The sequence below is a fragment of the Capsicum annuum genome, chromosome 9 (genome assembly GCF_002878395.1).
Source record: "Capsicum annuum cultivar UCD-10X-F1 chromosome 9, UCD10Xv1.1, whole genome shotgun sequence".
Classification (NCBI taxonomy): domain Eukaryota; kingdom Viridiplantae; phylum Streptophyta; class Magnoliopsida; order Solanales; family Solanaceae; genus Capsicum; species Capsicum annuum.
Genome location: NC_061119.1, coordinates 183,858,146 through 183,880,844, shown reverse-complemented (window position 1 = coordinate 183,880,844; position 22,699 = coordinate 183,858,146). Strand labels below are relative to the sequence as shown.

At 34.7% G+C, this 22,699-nt stretch overlaps 2 protein-coding genes across 3 annotated transcripts; one reads left to right on the top strand and one right to left on the bottom strand.

Annotated features, from left to right (window-relative positions):
- Window positions 1-236: 236 nt before the first annotated feature.
- Window positions 237-11,849, top strand: LOC107842354 (polyadenylate-binding protein-interacting protein 9). Of its 2 annotated transcripts, none has more exons than XM_016686144.2 (10): window positions 237-1,024; window positions 4,188-4,298; window positions 4,386-4,430; window positions 6,967-7,039; window positions 7,118-7,230; window positions 7,412-7,471; window positions 7,675-7,722; window positions 7,805-7,873; window positions 10,295-10,356; window positions 11,579-11,849. In XM_016686144.2, exons 1-10 carry the CDS (start codon window positions 647-649, stop codon window positions 11,634-11,636), a joined length of 1,017 nt encoding a protein of 338 aa, XP_016541630.1. In that variant the 5' UTR covers window positions 237-646; the 3' UTR covers window positions 11,637-11,849. The 2 variants fall into 2 exon arrangements, with proteins under 2 accessions (XP_016541630.1, XP_047253069.1); XM_047397113.1 differs by lacking the exon at window positions 237-1,024 and adding an exon at window positions 1,453-1,554.
- A 2,406-nt stretch (window positions 11,850-14,255) lies between these two features.
- Window positions 14,256-14,756, bottom strand: LOC124887153 (uncharacterized mitochondrial protein AtMg00810-like). The gene has a single exon (XM_047396341.1). The coding sequence runs from the start codon at window positions 14,754-14,756 to the stop codon at window positions 14,256-14,258; it is 501 nt and encodes a 166-aa protein (XP_047252297.1).
- Window positions 14,757-22,699: the final 7,943 nt, after the last annotated feature.

The window sequence follows — 22,699 nt, the reverse complement described above, 5'->3', positions numbered from 1 at the left end:
GTATTCATAATGTTTTAGAAAAAGTACATCAAACTCAAATATCATTCCAAACACAACACTATCTTGATCTTTAACTCCAACAACTCCATAAATTTACTTCCATAAATTATAAACAAAATGAAAAATATGTGTAATCTATGACTAAACTATATTACATCATATATATTTATTTTTTATTATAATAATATCCTAGTTTGATACAGCCACTAAGATTAAAAAAAAATAAAAATTAATGATAAATCAGAAAAAAGAAAAATTCCATCTTCAACCTCCATTTTCTCTCTCTCCATACTTTTATTTTCTTCTTTCTCCAAACACACTAAACTTCACTTCTCTCTACACACCCAAAAACAAGAATACCACCAAATTCCTCTAACCTTCCTGTTATTCAATTTTTCTTCCTATATATAACGAAAACCCTATTCCTCTTTTTTCATTTTTTCTCTCTTTTTCTTTACTCTTCCCTTCTCTCTCTTCACTTTTTTTTTTTCTTTTCCCAAATGGGTCTTTATCAATAAACCCATAGATCATCAATTTACGTTTTTTAACAAAAAGGGGTTGTTTTAATTTATCTATATTATATAATTCTACTGTTTTGTTGAATTTTAAGGTTGTTCTCTTTTTTTTTTGTGTGTGGGCTTGTTCAATGGCAGCTGGTGCTAAGGAAGTGTCCGGTGAGACAGCAACTACAATAGTAGTTGTTGAAACTCCTATAATACCCAATAATTCGGAGGAGTCTAATGAGGTTAAGGATTCTTGTTCTGATTCTATTTCGAATGGGAAATCGGAGTATGAAATTCAAGATTTTGTTGATATGTTGAAGAAACTCAAGCTGAATCCTGAAGCCAAGGAGTTTTTTCCTTCCTCTTATAATAATAATAATTATAATAACCGTGTTGGTGTTGGTGTTGGTGTTGGTGTTGGTATTGGTGATCAGATGGTGCTTGCTAACTTTGTACCAGCTGCTAACAAGATGATGATGACCACTCTGGGTGTTGTTGATGGTTTTGGAAGTAATCGAAGGGTATTGATTTTCATTTTTCTTGATTCTGAGTAAAATTGTTTATCAATTTTTTCTAAAAAAAAAAAAGCTCGGTGCACTAACGCAAGTGCTATGCACGGTATTCGGGAAAGGGCCCACCACAAGTGTGTATCGTACGCAGCCTTACCTTGCATTTGATTCGTGTGTGTTTGTTTTCTTGTGTGCATAAAGTGTATCTCAATAATTTTTGTGCCAACTAACAAGCTAACAGGATTCGGGGTGTTGTTGTTGGTTTTGGAATTAACAGAAGGGTATGGATTTTCATTTTTATTGATTCTGATTAAAATTGTTTTTTTTTTTTAAAAATGATTCTTGAAAATGAAAATTGATGTTTTTTTTGACTGTTTTGTGTTGTGGGTCGGTTCATGATGTGACAATTAGTTCACAGTTTCAACGTGGTAATCTGTGCGTGTTTGTTTTCTTGTGTGCATCAAGTGCATCTCAATAATTTTGTGCCAGCTGACAAGCTAACAACACTTTTGAGTGTTGATGGTTTAGGAAATAATAGAAAGGTATATGTTTTCATTTTTCTTGATTCTGATTAAAATTATTTATTAATTTTTCACTATTCTTGAAAACGAAAATTGATGTGTTTGACTGTTTTGTGTTGTGGGAGGGTTCATGATGTAATAATTAAGTTCAAGAATTCGATGTGGCGAATTTGTAGTTTTGCTATACTAGAACTGATTGTGATGGAATCCATAGTGGTTTTGTGGTAATCTGTGTGTATGTTCGTTTTCTTGTTTGCATCAAATGCGTCTCAATAATTTTGTGCCTGTTAACAAGACTTTTATGTTTTGATGGTTTCAGAAATGACAGAAGGGCATTGGTTCATTTTTCTTAATTCTGATAAAAATTATTTATTAATCTTTTATGTTTCTTAAAAAAGAAAACTGATGTTTTTGACTATTTTGTTATTGTGGATCGGTTCATGACTTAACAATTTAGTAGTTTTGCCATACTGGGACTAATTGTGATGGAATCCATAGTGGTTTTTTGAGGTAATTTGTGTGTGTGTTCGTTTTCTTGTGTGTATCAAATGCGTCTCATTAATTTTTTGCCAGCTAACAAGCTAACAAGAATATGGGTGTTGATGGTTTTGGAAATACTAGAAGGATATAGATTTTCATTTTATAGATTTTCATTTTTCTTAATTCTGATTAAAAATTCTCCATTAATTTTTATGATGATTGAAAATTTGATTTTTTTGCTTGTTTTGTTATTGTGGGTTGGTTCATGACGAAACAATTTAGTAGTTCTGTCATACTGGAACTTATTGTGATGGATTCCATTATTGTTTTTTTGTGGTAATCTCTGTGTGTGTTTGTTTTCTTGTGTGCAAGTTTTCCTTTTCAAGCATTTTCTTGTTTTTATTACTTGGTGAGGTGTGTGTTTAAGCATTAGGTCGTTTGTTGAATTGCTGTAATTTATGAAATATTACTGTGGTTCCAACTTTTGGTTTGGAAACTATAATATTTCTTTGTTAAGAAATGAACTTTGGACCTTTTCAGTAATTTGTTTAGGTGTTGATCTTACGAAGGAATATAATTAATGTTGAATGGACTGAATGTATTTACCGGTTTTTGCAGTTATCAATAAAATCTTCGAAGGTTTATGGTAAAAAATCTTATGTATTTTTACATCTGGTTTATTAGTTGGGGATTCGTGGCATTCCGTTCATTAAGAGTGAAAGTATGACATTCAGATAGTTGAATGGGATCATTGGGTTTTTGTCATTACAGATACTTAGGTGGTACAAGGTGGATGGGTATAACTGGTACAATACATGACATGAAAATTTGTCGTACTAAATATGAATATGAACGTGTGGTTTGGAACTTTCAATTACTTTGGTTTTTTAGATGATACTTAATTAGAACCTTTTGCTGTATGTGGGTGAAATACATTATTATTTTGTTGTTTTCGTATGCTTGAATCCATGTTTTAGTCAGTTCATCTAAATACAAATATCTTCGTAGAAGATAAATTGCTTTGTGATTGCTTAGAATGCTTCTAGAGCTTAAACCTTCCTTACTGGTCGGTCCAAGCATCTCTATATGCTTTGACTGCATTGGCTAACTTTAACATTACTAGATCTATTTTCAGGAATGTGAACAGTATGCTTATGTGCAATTGTCATTTTATCATTCTGAGCTTTTTTTGGAATAGTTATGGAGGAATTGATAGCTCCCTGACTGTTGAAAGGTGGTAACTATTTCAAAATACTAAGAAGACGTAAAGTAAAATTATCAGTGTTGGATAAGCTATAAAAAGAAGTTACCAAGTTTGGAGAAATGTTAAACTGAGCATGTTAGAGTAATGCATCTTTTCCCTTTTCATTCATAGAATATAACTTATGAAGATGGTAAAATCAATTTTCTGAAGTCAGACACTAGTAGTAGCTGCTACTTTTCTTCCATTGTTTAAATTATGAAGAACTCAAATAGTTCTTCATTAAGTTTGTCTGTCTTTGCCAATTTGAGTGGAGAAAAGTTATGCATTGTCAATCACAATTTGTGATTGGCATCAGTTGTCATGTAAACGGATTGCCTTCAGGAAGTTAATGGCACTTTGAATTTCCATCATTCAATCTGAGAACAAAGTTCTAGAATAAACTGGCATGATCAGTATTACCAAAAAGCAATATACAGTGAACTTGTCCTGCTGAAAATGAAGCTAAAATCATCCTGTTGGAACTTGACTTCTGCACTTGTAACATTCCATATTTATGTTTCTCAAGTCAACATGGGATTAACACGTTTTAGTTGGTTAATTTAAATGCAGTTTTATTTGCTTGAGCCTTGAGTCATATCAGTCGTCATCTTTAAAGGTTACTTGTTAAACCAGTGATATTGTTACCATTTGACTTTATCTTCTCTTTGGTTAATGGTAGTTTCCTAATTGGGAATGTTTATCTATATGCATGTTAGAGTTGGCAGTTGTTCACATATTCTTGAGAACATCAATTCAGATGATTTCCTAGCCTCATCAACTTGTCAATGACGTACTTGACATTTCAGTTATATCTTGCATGGATCAACTTGGTCTCAGTTTATATGCTAACCAGAATATTTGAATCACGGACAACCATCTCCATTTTCTTGTTTTTAGTATCTCCTAAATTTTCTTTTCTTTGTTTCCACAGAGAGGCAACAACTTTAACCAGGGCAAGAGGAGAATGAACAATAGAGCTTATAAGGCTCAAAGAGAAGATAGCATCAGGCGAACAGTATATGTTTCTGAGATAGATAACAATGTAAGGATAGATTCACACTTATGTCTTGTGAAATTTTCTTATTAGTAATCATATTGTAATCTTTGGTTTTGCCTTCTCGATATCTAGGTCACTGAGGAACAGCTTGCTGCTTTGTTCACTGCTTATGGACAAGTAAGTCACTTTCTTCTTCAACATTGATGTTATTCACTATATTATATGTTTGATGCTCTTAAGTTCATATAGTTTCAGTTATTTGATGCAACTAAACTAGATATAATGCATTCCTTTTCTCATCTGCTTGTGGAGTGGTAGCGTGATACATAGGTATGCATTTCTGTGCTACTTGCTATCATAGTTTAGCAGAATAAAATATTTAGCTTGGGAATCCGATACCATATATTTTTACTCCCTTTTGGGCTTTAATATTATGTTTTTATCCTAATTATGCATTATAGAGTCTCATAGTACTTGACTATTAGATAATAAATAAATAGCTACATAATTTATGACATCATATGTGCATTAGTTATCTGGTCTGTTAAGATAGCATTAATTGACGAAATATTTTATCAATCATAAGTTATATAAACAACATGTTGATGCTGGCAGAGGCAGATGTAGCATACCGATACCGGGTTCATCTGAACCCAGTGCAGAATATAGATTTATGTGTAAAAATCCACAATAATTGCAACAAATAGTAGATATATGAGCATGGACTTGAAAAATGTAATGGGTTCAATTCTAAGAACTTTAATTATTGAACTCATAAAACTTAAATTTTGGATCCGTCTTTGATGTTGATATGTGACAAATAATCTATAAAATATATTTAGCAAAAGAAGATTACATTTGCTTGTCAAAACAATTAGGAGAAATGAAACATTTTAAAACATGTAGGTCATTAGTCCAAGGTGTTCATTTTTTTTTCTTTCTTTATTTTTCCTGTCTTACTCCGTGAACCTCGTGAAAGACAGACAAGTCGCTGCATACTTCTTTCATAAATTCCTCTTATTTTGCTGGAGTTAATTAATACCTGGAGCTTGGAGTAGTTTGTTTAATATATAATGTGGACAGACCTAGAATAAGCATGAAAGAGAAGATTACAGGATCTAGATTACTGCCTAGAACATAGAGAGAGACATATGATCAAAACAATGAAAACAAAGACTCTGACGTGAAGTGCTTAGAGCATAATGAAAAAACAAAAGCTTCATTACACACACATCGGAAGCTGCCAGCTTTCTTTCTCCCGCATGCACATATGCTTTGCATGCTTACTCTGAATGACAATGAAACTTCTTTAGCTTGAGTTCTACTGTATGTGAGACTTAAAATATTGAAAGAAAAATCATGATATTGACTTACTAACCAAGCAGACTCCCCGCCCCCCTACCTTTTGACCTAGAAATACATTACATAACCTAAACCTGATTAGCAGTTTACTGATTGGAAAAGCTCTTAAATGTGAATCAATAAGATGACATTCATGCTAACAACGTGACATAAGAAGTTTGTAATATTCTTACCTAATAAGATGACATTTGTAATATTCTTACCTAATAAGAATGTGACATTCGCAAACCACTATAATGGTGTACAAATTCTCATTTCCTCATGTATCGAATGTACCCATCTGAATGAAGACACCTACCAGTGAATGTTGCTCTATTCAGTGCTCTCATTGAATTTACTGGTGACCATATTAAAGAGGGGGCTGGGATTTGTTGTGCTACATGACCATGGTTTCTGGCGAGTTAGCACACGGGTTAGTTCGTAAGTAGCTTTCTGCAGCCAGCAACATAAGTTACATTTAAAATTTTTGTATATTCCAGAATATCATCACCTGAACTCTTTAGCCAAGTAGAGGAAGCATTGTCGCCAGGAGGAATCTTACCCTGATGTTTAGTGAGGTTAAGGCTTAAATTAGTACTCTCTCTGTTTCAATTTGTTTATCTAGTTTTGACTTAGCACGGAGTTTAGGAAAGTAAAGAATTTTTTGAATCTTGTGGTCTTAAACATGTCATGTGGAAAGTTGAAATTAAAGAGTTGTCACGAAAGGAAAGAGATATTCTTTTTGAAATCGACTAAGTAAGACAAACAAATTGAAATGGATCCTTAGCCTCCTATCAAGAAATTTATGTCATTGGTTCCGGTGGTATGCTAACTTGTGTCAACAGACTTAACAGTTGGTGTACAGTTTGGTCTGTGGTTTAGGCATCCGATAAAGATGTATTTCAACTGTCTTCATGGTGTCTTTCCGAAGGCGCTTCTTGTGGAAAGTTATATTTTCATACAGCTGATCAACTATTCATTGTGGGACCAAAAATCTGCCATGAAGCTCGGAAAATCGAGCTGCTTGTCTTGGGACTGTGAAGTGTGATGAAGGTTGCAATGGAAGTTCATGATTTTAATGTCTATTTTTGTCAGCTTAAAATCTGAATTTTATGTCATATGCATGATGTCATATTGATGTACTTCCAAAGTAACAAATTTTGCCTCATAGTGACAGCAGATTTATTATCTAACCTGTCAATCAACCAATTTGACCTCAAGTGCTGCCAGCATATTTTCTTATTTATATGTCTACTTGTTATGCTCAATGTGAATGTTTCCTCTTTTGTTTCTCAAGGTAGCTCGTCCTCATGTCCTGTGCTCTGAGAAAAACTAATGATGGTTGTTCTCATTTTTGCTGCTTCCTTTCCAGGTCGTGGACTGCCGAATTTGTGGTGATCCACATTCCCGTCTTCGTTTTGCTTTTGTGGAGTTCGCTGACGAGTGTAAGTTGGATGTTTTGTCTTGAAATGTTCTTAAGACAGCTGAATATTCAAAAGCTAACGTGGAATTGATCCTGGCAGACTCTGCAAGAGCAGCACTTAGCCTTTGTGGGACGATGTTAGGTTTCTCTCCATTGAAGGTCCTGCCTTCAAAAACTGCTATTCTACCTGTGAATCCTACATTCCTTCCAAGGGTACGGATAAATATTATGCACCATGTTTTTTATCAAATAAAATGAAGAACTTTGACATTTTGTGTGCTAGTATGTGGATGATCTTGAGAAATAGTTTTATGTTGTTCTATCTCATCCTTGTAGAATTGATGTCATAGATCTAAATGCTTAGTTCTCAATTCGATGTTGATGTTTTGTGCAGTCGGAGGATGAGCGTGAGATGTGTGCCAGGACAGTCTATTGTACAAATATTGATAAGAAGGTAGAAAGTTTCATCTTTTTGAGATCTAGAAAAGTTTTCTTTCCATGTTTGCATCTTTCTGTCGAACGCTTGTTCTGATGCACATTTTAGTAGTTATTATGATCTGGCTCATACTCGGTTGTTTGTTTAATAAATATTTTTCTGTTGTAGTATCCATTTATTTTTTTATAATTATTCAAAACCAGTTACTCTATTCTAAACAGGTTACTCAGGCTGACGTCAAGAATTTTTTTGAAACAAGATGTGGTGAGGTCAGTATCAAGTTTAAAAGTTCGCATTAAATTTGGAATGTTGGCGTAAGAAGTGATATTGAACAACACTCTTATTTTGCAGGTTTCTCGTCTGAGGCTTTTGGGGGATCATGTGCACTCAACCCGCATTGCATTTGTTGAGTTTGTAATGGTATGTCTTCTTATCTATGGTGGGGATGAATGTGTTAGCTTGTTGTATCAGTTACCCTTTTATCCCTGCGCACATGCATTTTGTGTTTGTATCCATGTTGTACCTGCATCGGATGATTAGATATTTTGCATGTACCTACGGATTCAAATGTCATGAGACAACTTTTTTTTTATTTTTTGACTGGTTTCTTGTGTCATGGGATTATTGAATGCGGTATGCCTCAACTTCCTTGGGATTATTTTCTCATGTTTGGTTGGTTAAAAATTTTTGAAAATATTTTCTTTTGGAAAAGAAACTATTTAAAATGAGGAAAATGACTTCCATAGTGAAAGTAAGAAAAACAAGTGGCATTGTCTCCTCTCACCCTACCACCCGACCCATCCTACCCACTCCCACAACTAGGCCTGTGCATGAATCGATTCGGATCGAATTTAGCCATTATCGAATTGAAATTTCAAATTTCGATTTGTTAAACTCTTTATCGTAACTCGATTCATTATAGGTCCAATTCGATTCATTTTTTGCTATTTCAATTCAATCTTATGAATCTTTTTGTTTGAATTTGAAATTACAACAAGCAACTATTTTCATTTCAATTTTAGAGCAAACATGAGGAAAAACAACAAAATCTTAAATATTAGATTAATTAGCATAGAATCAACAACAACAACAAACTCAGTGTATTTCCATAAAGTGGGATCTGGGGAGGGTAAGATGTACGCAGACCATACCGCTACCTCGAAGTAGAGAGGTTGTTTCTGATAGAGTCCCGGCTCAAGATAACGCATAGTAAACAAGGAGTTGGATGACATAACAGAAATAGGGAATAGAAAATAATAAGAATAAAAATCAGTGAAATATGAAAAATACGAGAAATAAGGGCAACACTAAAAGAGAAAATAGAAATTAGGAAAAAAGGAATAGGACACCCATCTAGTAGCAACATACACTCACATACCAAAGATACCTATGCATAGTCCTAGGATTACTAACCTGGCTACACACATTCACACTAGCCTTCTATCCTTATCCGCGACCTACACACCTTCCTATCTAGGGTTATGTCCTCAGAAAGCTGAAGCTGCTTCATGTCATGTCTAATCACCCCCCTCCAGTATTTGTTCGGCCTACCTCTACTCCTCCTGAAGCCATCCAAAGCTAGCCTCTCACACCTACGAATTGGGGCATCCGCGCCCCTCCTTATCACATGCCCAAACCATCTCAGCCTTCCTTCCCACATCTTATCCTCCACCGAAGCCACTCCCACCTTCTCTCGGATAATCTCATTCCGAACTCTGTCCCCTATAGTAAGACCACACATCCAACGCAACATTCTCATTTCTGCCACCTTCAATTCTTGAATGTGGGAGTGCTTGACCGGCCAACACTCCGCTCGATACAACATGGCCGGACGGACTGTCACTCTATAGAATTTACCTTTAAGCTTAAGGGGCACCTTCTTATCACACAACACTCCTGAGGCGAGCCTCCACTTCATCCAACCTGCTCCAATACGTTTAGAAACATCCTCATCAATCTCACCATTCCTCTGAATCACAGACCCAAGATACTTAAAACTATCCCTCTTACAAACATCCTGGGAGTCCAACCTCACCACCACCTCGTCCTCATGCCTCAAGTCACTAAACTTGCATTCCATATACTCCGTCTTGGACCTACTCAACCTGATCCCCTTAGACTCAAGGGTTTGCCTCCAAACCTCCAATTTATCATTTACACCCCCCGTATCTCATCAATCAGCACTACATCATCCACAAATAACATACACCAAGACACTTCACCTTGAATACTCTGCGTCAATACGTCCATCACCAACGCAAAAAGGAATGGACTAAGAGTTGATCCCTGATGTAACCCAGTCTCGACTCCAATATTGTAATTTCAATCTCTTCATTTATTTTTTTTGACAATACTGTCTGTTTAGATACTCATCAGTTGCAGCAGACGTTTTATTTATTGAAGAGAGACTAAAGAGAGAACATTTATTGAAGAAGGATTACCATTCTAAATGATTAAAGATAATACATAAGAATATGATTGTCAAAACTCAGTTTCTTAAGGGATGTAAAAATAAAAATGCGACAAGTAAATTGGACCAGAGGGAGTATTGCTTGGGTATCTAAGGCCTTTAGTCTGCAAAAATCTGCAGCAAAATATTCGAAACAGCCTCTCTACCTCCGAGGTAACAATGTTGAGGGTAATAAACTGTTTTTCTTGAAGCAAGGGTCTAGCAGAAACAACCTCTCTACCTCCGAGGTAGGGATAAGGTCTGTGCACACTCTACCCTGCCCAGACTTCACTTCTTTGTGGGACTATTTTGACTGCTTATTGGCTTTTTTGAACTATTTCTTAATATGGAATGACATTTGAAACGAAATCGTACGCTTGCAAATTACGCAGGCTGAGAGTGCAATTTTGGCGTTGGACTGTTGCGGTGAGATATTGGGATCCCAACGTGTCAGGTAAAGCTTATTTAAAAGTGGCTATGGCCCCAGCTGATCCCCACTAATTTTCTTCTGCAAAGTGTGTTTCATTGTTTGTTTTGTATTGCATCTTTCTGAGATTGGTATATTCTCATAGTTGTTTTCTAGGAGGAACCACATCAGATCATGCACTCTAATCGTTCTCATCCTGCCAAAAATTTTCCTTTTTTTTTTCTACGTCTATGTCTTTCCTGAGCCGGGGGTCTATTTGTCTTCTCTACTTCATCTGAGGTAGTGATATGAACTACGTACACTTTATCCTCCCAGAACCCATTTTTTGGGAATACGCTGGGTATACTGTGTTTTTTTTTTTTCTCTAAATTATTATTGCACCATTCCATCCTTCCTACATTTTTGATATCTGAAAGTCGAATTGAGAAATAATGATTACGACTTAAGATCAGAGTAGTGCATGCTTGATAGTTGAGATTAAATCAGAAAATCTAGTTTTGGTAGGTGAATGAATCATGGCAGTGTCAGACTTGTTCAAAGTAATTTGTTTAGAGGATGCCTCTTAGTAGTAGTGTCTATGGCCTCATGCATTTGTCGTGGCTTGGTTTTATACATTATTGAGATGGAAGTTAGTAAATCTTAGTTCTTTTAACTGTTGATGTTACTTATCATTGAAATACATGCATTAACTTATGTTTTACTAGGTGTGACTAGAATGTGCATCTTGATTCTGATTTCCTCTCTGATGATTTAAAGTACCTTCTTCGTACTAGATTTGCTAAGTATTTGAAAATAGATGTTTTGCAAGAGTTGTCTTTTTACAGTTATGGAAGTTCATTAACTTTGTAAAATTCTAATGATTAAAATGTCAAACATACTCATTTTAGTGTCAAACGTACTTGAAATTGAGAGTAGGAAGTCTACTAATCACACTTTTTTAAGAGGCGGCTGAAATCTTTGGTTTTGAAAAATCTCATTTTCTTCTCAAAACAGATTTAAGTTGTGTTCATGAGCATTTGCCTTCAACCTGAGTGGTTCATGAGGCACGTGTGTATGATGAAATCGCGCTATGCAGCCCTTTTATGTGGATCGTTGTTATCAAAAGTACTTCTAGTAATTACATTTATATAAATAGTACTTTGTCCTCCCTTGGCTCTTTTCGTTGTACTCTTCTTCTCTAGTACAATTAGTAGTCGATTCTATCCAATTAAGTCTTTTTTCTAACTTAGCAACTTTATTTATGTTGTAGGGTGAGTCCTTCAAAGACACCAGTGAGGCCACGATTTCCGCGTGCCATGATGCAGTAGCTGATGTGTGTGCTCATGATCTGGAAAGAGTTCAGGCAAGCCCTCTAGGGAAGACTTGAGGTGTCACCATGGGAAAGCGAAACAAAATTCCTGTTTCAGTAGTTTCCATGTTCTTTTCTTTTTATGTTCCTGTCTTTGCTGGCTACAGTAACTTTATTGGTACCAGACATGACATAACGCTGCTTTTTAATCGGAATATCTGCACATTTAGTACTTTCTGCTTGATCATTCTTTTATGAAGCTCTTGCTGGTTGCAACGCTGGTTCACAATTTGATCTTTCGTCTCTGGTCACAGCGTTACATGTTTCCTGTTGAGTACTCAGCCATGATTGAGTACAAAATTGATGTGAGATTAAGTGATGCATGTCCTGTTGAGTACTCAGTGATGTGTGATGCAAGTGTATGTCGCGAGGTGTATCATATATTCATTGGTTTGATGTAAACAACTTAAGCGATCAAATGTGATTGCAATCTGCAATAACCCCACAAAGAAGTCCCTGATCATTTCAGGCTTATCAAATAGGCAGTTTTGGGTCCCAAAGCTCCAGCTGCTGACCTATTTTCTAAGAACCGAGATCATAATAATATATGATCAGAAATATTTTTCGTAAGAACGATTTGAGATGGAGGGAGTACCAAACTTGGCTCAAATCACAACACTTTCGTGGTGATGAATGAGAATGTAAGGAAATTACATTCGGAAACTGTTTGGCCGCCAAGAAGGAAAATGTCTTTTAAACCTTATCCTAGAATGATGACCGTGTTGAGTGCGTGGCCCAGATGGAAACCATCATATATGGCGCAGTTTGAGAAGTCGGAGGAAGGGGAGGATGATGTCAAGTCGGCTCACTAGCCCTATAATGGAAGTCAGACTCAACCTCACTCTATTCTTTATGTGCCTATGTTGAAGCATCTGCACTTGTAAGTCAATAGACTAAAAAGGGGGCAATACATACCAAAAGGTTCGAAGAAGGCATAGAAGATGAAGCATCTGCACTTGTAAGTCAATAGACTAAAAAGGGGCAATACATACCAAAAGGTTCGAAGAAGGCATAGAAGAGTATATAACCAACTTATCCTTCAGTATAATCTATTCACATTAGTGAAGTGGAGTTGTTGGCCCCTCCTCGGTACGAAGAAGGGTTTCGGGTTAACTCGGTTTTCTATCATAATTATATCATATTAAACCGATAACACTTCAGGGCAAAAGTTAATTTACTAATTTACTCATCAAACTATTGCATATTAATTTTGCCCTTCTATGTATTATAGGTATAGAAGGGCAAAATTATCATACAAAATTGTGATGAGTAAATTATAAGAAAATAAACAAAAAAATTAAAATTTGGTAAGAGTTGGGCCGGTTCCATTAAGAAAGATTTTTTCTTAAAGCTATCAATTTCAATTCAGGTGATCAACTCATCCTATTTTAACTGTCCAAATTCAGCTTAAGAGATGAAGTTAGAGAATTTGCTAAGGTTGTTAAAAGTTTAATGTGAATATAAATTAAAAATAACTTTTGAATTATACACATAACATAATCTTTTTATGCACATTATAATTTTTGGATGAAGTTAAAAATCTTTTTATGCACATTATAATTTTTGGAAGGGTGTTTAACCACCCTTCGTTCTGATTTTTTTTCTGAGGATGAAATATATTCATTACGCTGCAGTGTATACAAATTGAAAAAAGTCCGTAGAAACTTTTTTAACGCTAGGAAATTTTAAAGCCTATTAATAGTAAATTTCAATTTTTAGTTGCTTTTTTTTAATTAAATAAATTATAATTATAAATAATGATAATAGTTATAGAAGGCAACTTGAAGGGCAAAACTTATCCGCACTGAGTATTTAGACCGATGTGTCAGTTTTTAAACTACAATTATTTATTCTTATCCACAGTTAACTATTATGTATTTGCATATATCTCAAATATAGAAAATACTATTAAAATAAATCAAGTAACGTCAAACATGATTGCAACTTAACTTTACCTAAAATTCCTTGCATCATCTTTAATTGAATTTTTGTTCTTTAGATTAAATTGGCTAATTCTTAAGAAAAAAAATATGAACATTTGTTAAGTTCGTGAGAAATCTCCAGATTGGAGCGAAATAATTAGATTGTTTGTGTATACATTCAAGGTACATCTATACATTTACTTAACTCCTTCAACTCCTCCCCTCCCCCCCCCCCCCCCCCCCCCCCCCCCCCCTTCCACTTTTTTCCTTCACCCCCCCCCCCCCCCCCCCCCCCCAAAGTTAGGAGCAATGAAGATGTTCTTCATGCCTAGCTTGGACAAAAAATGTGAGTGAGGACCTTGCCCAAGAGCCTTGGTGGTGCATAAATATTGAGCAGTAAGTAAACCATTCTGAATCTTCTCTCTTATAAAATGACAATCGATGTCTATGTGTTTGGTCCTTTCATGGAAAACAGGATTAACAACAATTTGTAGTGCTAAAGTACTGTCAGAATAGAGAGGGACCGGAAGAGTAAGATCCACACCAAGCTCCTGAAACAAACCTGTGAGCCACGCTACTTTAGCAGCTATAGAGGCCATTGCTCTGTATTCATCCTCGGTAGAACTCCTAGAGATTGTCACTTGCTTCTTAGACCTCTAAGATATTAAAGATGAACCATATTGAACTAAGTAACTAGTTATGGACTTCCTGCTGTTGATACAAGCTCCCCAATCGGCATAACAGAAAATATTAAGTGCAGACCCTCCTGCCGAGGACATGAATATACCTAAACCTGGTTCCTTCTTGACATATCTAACCAGTCTTAAAGAAGCCTCCATGTATGATTGCTTAGGAGAATGCATAAGCTGACTCAAGCACTGTACACCAAATGTAATGTCTGGTCTAGTAGTAGTGAGATACAACCACCTTCTAATAAGCCTCTGAAAGACAGCTGGTTCTGTGAGTGGAGGATCAACCTGTATGGATGGCATGTATTGATCAAATTCAGTAGTAGTAAACTTTTTGTTCAATTCCATGGGTGTAGAAACAGGCTTAGCACCAGATAACACCATATCTGCAATAAGCTCAAGAGCATACTTTCTTTGGTGAAGCAATAAGCTCAAGAGCATACTTCCTTTGGTGAATGAGGCTGCCATCCTTGTTCCTGGAAAATTCTAAACCAAGGAAATACCTAAGCTCTCCAAGATCTTTGATTTTAAAAGAAATCTGCAAAGTATCTTTGGTATCCTGAACCATGAGTGGATCATTCCCAGTTATCAACAAATCATCAACATATATTAAGACAACCACTATTTTATCACCATCTTTTCTAGTAAACAAAGAGTAGTCTCTAGTACTTTAGGAAAAACCTAAAGAGAGCAAAGTAGTGGTGAGTTTAATGTTCCATTATCTTGAAGCCTGTTTTAAATCATACAAAGATTTCAATAGTCTGCAAACTTATTTCTTGGTTCCATCAGTACTGAAACCATCTGGTAGATGCGTATAAACTTCTTCATAGAGATCACCCTGTAGAAAGACATTATATACATTCATTTGATGAATTGACCATTGTTTTGCTGCTGCAATAGATATGACAGTCCTTACAGTTGCCATTTTAACTACAGGAGAAAATGTCTCTTGATAATCAAGACCTTCCTTCTGATTGTATCTTTGGCTACCAGTCTAGCCTTTAGCCTTTCCATTTTACCACCAACTTGGTATTTGATCTTGAACACCTACCTACAACCTATAGCCTTTTTACCTGCAGGCAAGTCCACCCACTCCCAGGTCTTGTTATCCTCCAATGCTTGGATTTCTGACTGCATGGCTTGCACCCATCTAGAATCTTTAGCTGCCTCAACATAACAACTAGGCTCAACCTCAGTAGAAAATTTAGATAGAAAACTTTGATATATAGGTAATAAACCACTGTAGTTCATGATAGTGATGATGGAGTATATACATCTAGTGGATGTGTCACACCCCTTTTTCGTCCGAAGGATCGAAGATCAAAGGATTTTTCTAATTAAAGTGATGGTTTTGAATAGGAATTATTTTAGTTATAGATTCGCCACTTGGAATTGAGTTATGATGTTTCAAGTCACCTTATTGAATCCCTAATCAAAAGGAAATGACTCTTTGTTGGTCTTGAAAAATAGAAGACCGGGTAAGAAATTCTGTTGACCGAGGGGAAGGTGTGAAACACCCCTCGAGTCCCGTGGTTCTAGCACGATCGCTTTTATTGACTTATCTTGACTTAAACTATCTTGATAAATATGTTAAAACATAAATTCGCTCATTTTTATTATACTAAAACTTGTCTATTATCTTATATTAAACAAATCAATGAAAATTAATTTTAGAAAAATATTTGTCAAGGTACATACATTATTGCATCACTGAAATTTTAAATGTCTCAGAAAGATACATATGCTGCATTCTAAATTGAGACGAATATTTTAAACATACCTAAAACTTGTCTAGCGTTAAAGGCGTAAGTTAATCTTGATATAAACTTGAGACAATTTTGTCTATCCAATTTTCACTGTTAGTCATCTAATATCTTATACTTAATTAGCACAATAAAACTACAACAAAAAAATCTATTAAATAACAGGTTACAATCTAACTTATCGTGAATGAGAAAACAATCAAATACTTTACACTTGATAATTTAAATGAAATTAAATAAATAGTACATAAACCCACCGAAGAGAAACAAGAATTATATTATCCAAAATTACATGTTACCTTTATCTTGAATGAATATATGTACTATATTTTTGTTCCCTTAATTAATAAAATTAATTAAAACTTATTGAAAACCAGATCTTCATATTCTTTACCATCTTCATTAACTGCCACCAAGTTCGTCTTCCCAAGTCCCTTAGAATCACAGCCTTTAAAAAGAAATATATGTTCCATAAAAATAATATCTCTGCTAGTGAAGAAAGTCCTTTTTCCATATCATACAACCTGTATCCCTTTTGATGGGCACTATATCCCACAAGTACTGCTCGAACAACTCTAGGACTGAACTTGTCCTTCTAGGTGAAGTTGGTTGCAAAACACAGACAACCTAACACTCTCAGGTGGTTCAGGGATGGTGAGGTACCATACAACCTTTCAAAAGAGGATTTATTAGCCAACACAGTAGAAGGTATTCTATTTAGAATGTAAACTGCACCCAGAATGCACAAGCCCCAAAACTTATCAGGAAAACATCCTTGAAATTTAATTGCCCTTGCAATTTCAAGTATGTGTCTATGTATTCTTTCCACCACACCATTCTGTTGTGGTGTGTATGGACAAGAACTCTCATGGACAACACCATAATTCTGGAAAAGGTCTTTGCAGTTAGAATTAAAAAATTTGGTTCTATTGTCTGATTTAACTTTTTGTACTTTCTTACCAAATTATGTTTCTACTTCAATAACGAAATGTTTCAACAATGTAATTACATTAGATTTAAGCCTCATTACAAAAATTCAAGTCCATCTAGAATAGTCATCAACCACAGTAAAAAAATATCTCATTCCATCGAAAGTTTCCATCTTATAAGGTCCCCATACATCTAGGTGGAGTAACTGAAATGGATGAGAAGAACTGCTAGTACTGTGTGAGAAAGAAAGTCTATTTTGTCTAGAAAGGGGGCATGTTTCACAATTATTCTAACTAAGAATATTGAAAGTAGGAATTTTTTTCAACACACTCATAGGATCATGACAGAATCTTTGATGCCAAGTAACTACACCATTCGTATGTGTGTACTAAATAGTTGTGTGTATTGGTATGCTTCTCTGCTATTGGAGTATTCAGTATGTATAGACCTTCTGCTTCTTCACCAATCACCCTCATCTTCCTAGATGAGAGATCCTGAAACACACAACATTTGGGATAAAATGTGACACAAAAGTTTAAATCCTTAGTCATTTGTGACACTAACATAAGGTTAAACTTAAACGTTGGAACACATAGAACTTGTCTAAGAACATCACCTCCTCCGACATGACAATTGCCAATATGTGATACTTTGGTAGAAGCCCCAGTAGGTAGTTGAACCTGACCTGCATTTTCTATTAAACCTTCATTTTGTAAAAAATCAGGATTACCTATCATGTGATGTGTTGCCCCTGTATCTACAATCCACTTCACAACAAAATCTTTGTTAGCAAAGAAATAGTTACCTGCTAGATTGGCACTGGCATTTGATTCTTCAGCAATGGATTTGTCAAGTATCTTGAGATGTTGCTGATGTTTATTAGGTGTGAACATTGGCATAAGTTGTTTCTTCTGTAAGTGCTGCATTTCATAATGAGAAGATGCCTGAGGAATATAATGTTGAGAGATCTAGTTGTAGTGTTATTGGACATAGCCCTGCTGTTGGACATGACCATATTCATAGACAGTATTACCAACAATAATCTTCCCCTTTTTACCTTTGAAATCTGATGGATAACCATGTAAAGTGAAGTAGTTATCTATAACATGTCCAATCTTGTGACAATGATCACATTTCATTATTTTGAAACAATCAGCTCTGAGATGCCCTTTCATGTAAAAGTAGTCACAAAATACATTAGGTAGGTAAGGTTTTTTTGATTGTGTGAGTTTTCTTTGGATCTGGAAGAGGTAAACATGGATGTAGGGATAAGATTCTCCTATAATATTCTTCTTGTCCCAGCCACAATCTTCTAATTCTCATCTTGATTAATCATAGCATATGCCTGATTAATACTAGAGAGTTGTGGCATCAACAAAATTTGGCTCCTAGACTGACTGTATTGATTACTTGAACCCATAAGGAACTACAACAAACATTGATACTGCAAATGGTCACTGGACTCTCTAGACTTAGGACAGTTACATGAAAGTGGAGGCATGATAGGATCCTTGAGTTTAGAATAGTATATTGAAATAGAGGATACACCTTGAACCAAAGTGAAAATCTCCTTATATAATTGGTAGGTCCTAGAATAATTTACTTTGTTAAATCTCTCTTTTAGATCCTCCCATATGAGATGAGAATCAGAACAAAAAAGTATTCCACCCATCAAATCCTTACTAACATTATACATAATCCATGAAATAATAATGACATTACATCGATCCCATAAATGTTCGAAATCACCAGCATAATGATCTCGTTTTACTGTTCTATTAATAAAACCCAATTTATTTTTACCTAAAAGAGCTAATGACATTGTTCAACTCCATAAGGTATAGTTATCAGTACCTGTAAGCATAATCCCAACAGAAAGAGAACCTAGTGCATCTGAAGGATGCAAGTACAAAGGATAATGATGATCAATAATAGTGGTGGCACTTGTGATGGTCTCAACTTCATTTCCAGTAGCTGCCATTATAGATAGAAGAAGAAAATTGTTGATCCTTCAAATTGAGTGGAAAAGAGTTGTCAAATTGCTAGTGTAGGTTGAAGCTCCACAAATCCTTGAGATCACAATGCAAATTTTCAATGAAATCACAGGAAAACAAAGATATAAAAGCATAAAAATAACCAAAAGCACCGTAAATTGAAAAATTCACACGAAGAACACTCGATTCCTTCACCGCGTGTGAAGATTTTTGTGTAAAATCATCAATTACATAGCTCTGATACCATGTTAAGTTTGCGAGAATTCTCTAGATTGGAGAAAAAAATACTGCAAACATATGAGGAGAAATGAAAATATCTTCATTAGTTGGTCAAGTTGCACCTTGTGACTATATATACAAAATGACAACTCATGTGTTTGTTGTGCTGTAACAGAATGTACCCCATAAGTATATAGTCACCATGACCAACCCTCATGTCGGTAAACATGAGTTTCCAGTGTCCGTATATCAGACTCACACCTTTACGGTCAGCTATCACACCCCACCATTATTAACCAATTAAAACCTTTATCACATAACCAAACCACCAATTCCAAAAGTTAATTACCAAGGCCTTATGAAGTGGTATTATCATACCGACTATAGCTTGCAATAAATGTCATTAGCCAACACTTAGGGGATTCTCATGTACCCCATAGATTCCATTATAAAGATCACTTGGAGGATTCCCGTGTACCCCATAAGATTTTCAAAACCAAAGCCATGGACACCAAGGACACCAAGGACTTTCTAAACAATTTAAAACCAACCAAAACAATTTAAGTTCCATTACCATATGATGCAATGCAAAGATTTCAATAAAAGTCAAACTATGTGACAAAATCATTCTTATAGGCATTTTAACAAAGATGTTGAGGGCATATAATTTTCAAAGCCAAAATCAAGAACCAATTAACTATTCCCATAAAACAACATGTTCAAACCAACATTATAACATAAAATACAATAAATAGAACATGGGAAATATTATCCAAACATTAGTAACCAAAACCCCCAACATATATATCAAAACCAACATAAACCCACAATTATGCCATGAAAACCATTAAGTAAAACATGCTTTTAGTTGAACTAACAATGAGGGAGGAGTAACATACCTTAGAAACTAGATAATACGGAGAGAAACCACCTTTGAAAGCCTTAATTGACAACCTTGAGAAAACCCTAACCTCTTTTTGAACCAAAAGCTTGAGAGAGATTTAAGAGTATTTTGAGTGTGTTTGATTGAGAATAGTATGGTAAATGAAGTCCCAAAAGTATTTTAAGTCATCAGGTCAAAAGAGTTAAGAGGAAAAATGTCCAGAATACCCCCAATTTAAATTGTAAAAATTCTCGTAGAAGGGTACGGTTTGGACCTCTCATCCGTACCCAATCATACGAGTGGTACCATTCACTCGTACCTTGATTAGAAATTTGGACATCACACATTGTCCATTATACGACTCCCTTTACCCCATTCGTACCCATACCATACAACTAGTACCCCCTTCAAGTTGTACCCTAAGCAAAAACACCTAGGCTAGACACTGGACAACATACAGTTTTACTATACTACTCGTACCCTGAACATACGACTCATTACCATTAAATGTAACCACAACAAAAACTTGACCACCAAGCACTGGAGATCCTACGAGATGGGTCACCTAACCGTACCCTCACCATACGACTCGTATGGTGAGTTGTAACAAGAACAATAATCTCAAAAGCTCAGGAAATTTTCAAGGGCCAAAACCCAAGGTGTTTCATTTTGGCTGAGTCATCATTATATTATCAATATGGTGCATTAATATTCAAACTCAACGTCTTATCCATATAAAGGCGTCTTACGCCAAAAATTAATGGAACTTAAATTCAACTTCTTATAATCATGGTGCATCAGGACTCTTAACCCGATGTCTTACCCTCTTAATGGCATGAGATTAAATCCATCATCACACCCTCGGTCAATAACATATTAGGCCAAAATATAATAAACTCAAACTTGAGCATATAACAATATCACCACTTTGTGATTACCAATATTCTTTTCATACTTAATTAAAGAACACGAGTTAATAATATACTTATCTTATAATAAATAGTAGAAAGGTAAAATCCAAATCATGATGACCACATAGTTCTTGCAGTCTTGCCTTCTCTACTTTCTGATCCAATTTTCTTTTATTAGCCTTCAAATTTTGAGACGGTAGAGTCTTGTGCTGATAACGTGTTATAAAATAAAGATAAAATATCAATATCAAACTTAAAAAAAGGAGAGAACTTTAGGAAAACTTTAGTAATACTTTTGTTTTACTACTTTAACATGTATAAAAGTGTACAAAAGGGTGGCTATTTATAGACCGCCAAACTTACTCCTTAAGGTTGCTAAACTTGACATCAAGTTGGCAATTTGACCTACTATTTAGGTATTCATATTCAAATTGAACAAGTAACTTTGATATTTAAATCCAACTAGACTACTAACTATTATCTCTAATAAATGATATTTCACACACATACATGCCACATGACATCCACATTATATAACACATTAATTATATAACAGTTTGTCGTAGTTATGTTTGTAATTTATTTAATTACTTGACTACATGCTAATTAATATTTTCCTTTATTTTACATTAAGAAGTGTTTAATGTATTTTTGAATTGTCCTAATTTAAAATAAGACTCCTAATAAATTGTAAATTTTCTTCTATGATTATATTAGCTTATGCACTTCCGGTGTATACACCAAGCCAATTCAAACAATTCATGTGTTTGAATTTAGAGATCATTTACTTAATCATAATTAATTAATATGTAATTCTATTAGATCACTTAATGATGATAAATTTCATTAATTTGGTGTATAACACCAGGTGTGAATAAGTTTTTTCCCAATATGAAATGTACTTTTATTCACCCCATAGGCCTGTTATTATATATTACGGCAAAACCTAGTCCAACTTTTTGGTCTCACATTTCACATGAAGGAGAAAGAATATTATTGTGGCCATGGGTAATTCTTACATTTCGCCGGAGCTCTTTTTTAAAATTCTAAAAAAGTGAAAATTATCCTAAATAAACTTATTGGATTGTTTATTACAAGTTATAACAACACTTTTCATTAATTACTAGACTAAAAAAATAATTACAACTTATAGCAACTTTTTAGAAAAATCCATTTTTCTTAAATATCCAAAAATCATATTTTAAATATTTAATGTTCATATTATTTCCTTATTTATAGCATGTAATCTTTATCACTTTTCCTTAAATCTTTTGATAATTATAGCAAGTTATATTTTTGGTATCAATGATTTTTTCTGTTATTTTAATAATTGAGTTTCAAAGTTTGTTCATAATTTAAGGAGTCAAATATGGCAAATATATTTTTTAAATTCATACTTGATTTTTGACTTTTTATTTACTTTAATAATTAACTTACTTTCTATACTATATCACGTTATACAATGTTTCTTTACCGATAAAACTCTTTAGTCTTTACAATATTTTTTTTCATCGTCTTTTTCTCTCCTTTTGATTCTCATGCGTATGAAGTTGGGTTTCCCAATATTCACTCATTCGTTTGGGTTTACCAACAGTCACTCATACACATGGATTAAGAGTTCTTCACTTTAGTTTGTATTTTTTGTCTTGAAACATGTCAGAAAAATGCAAATTTAATTTTACTCCTAATAGAAAAAGCCCTAGATTAATAC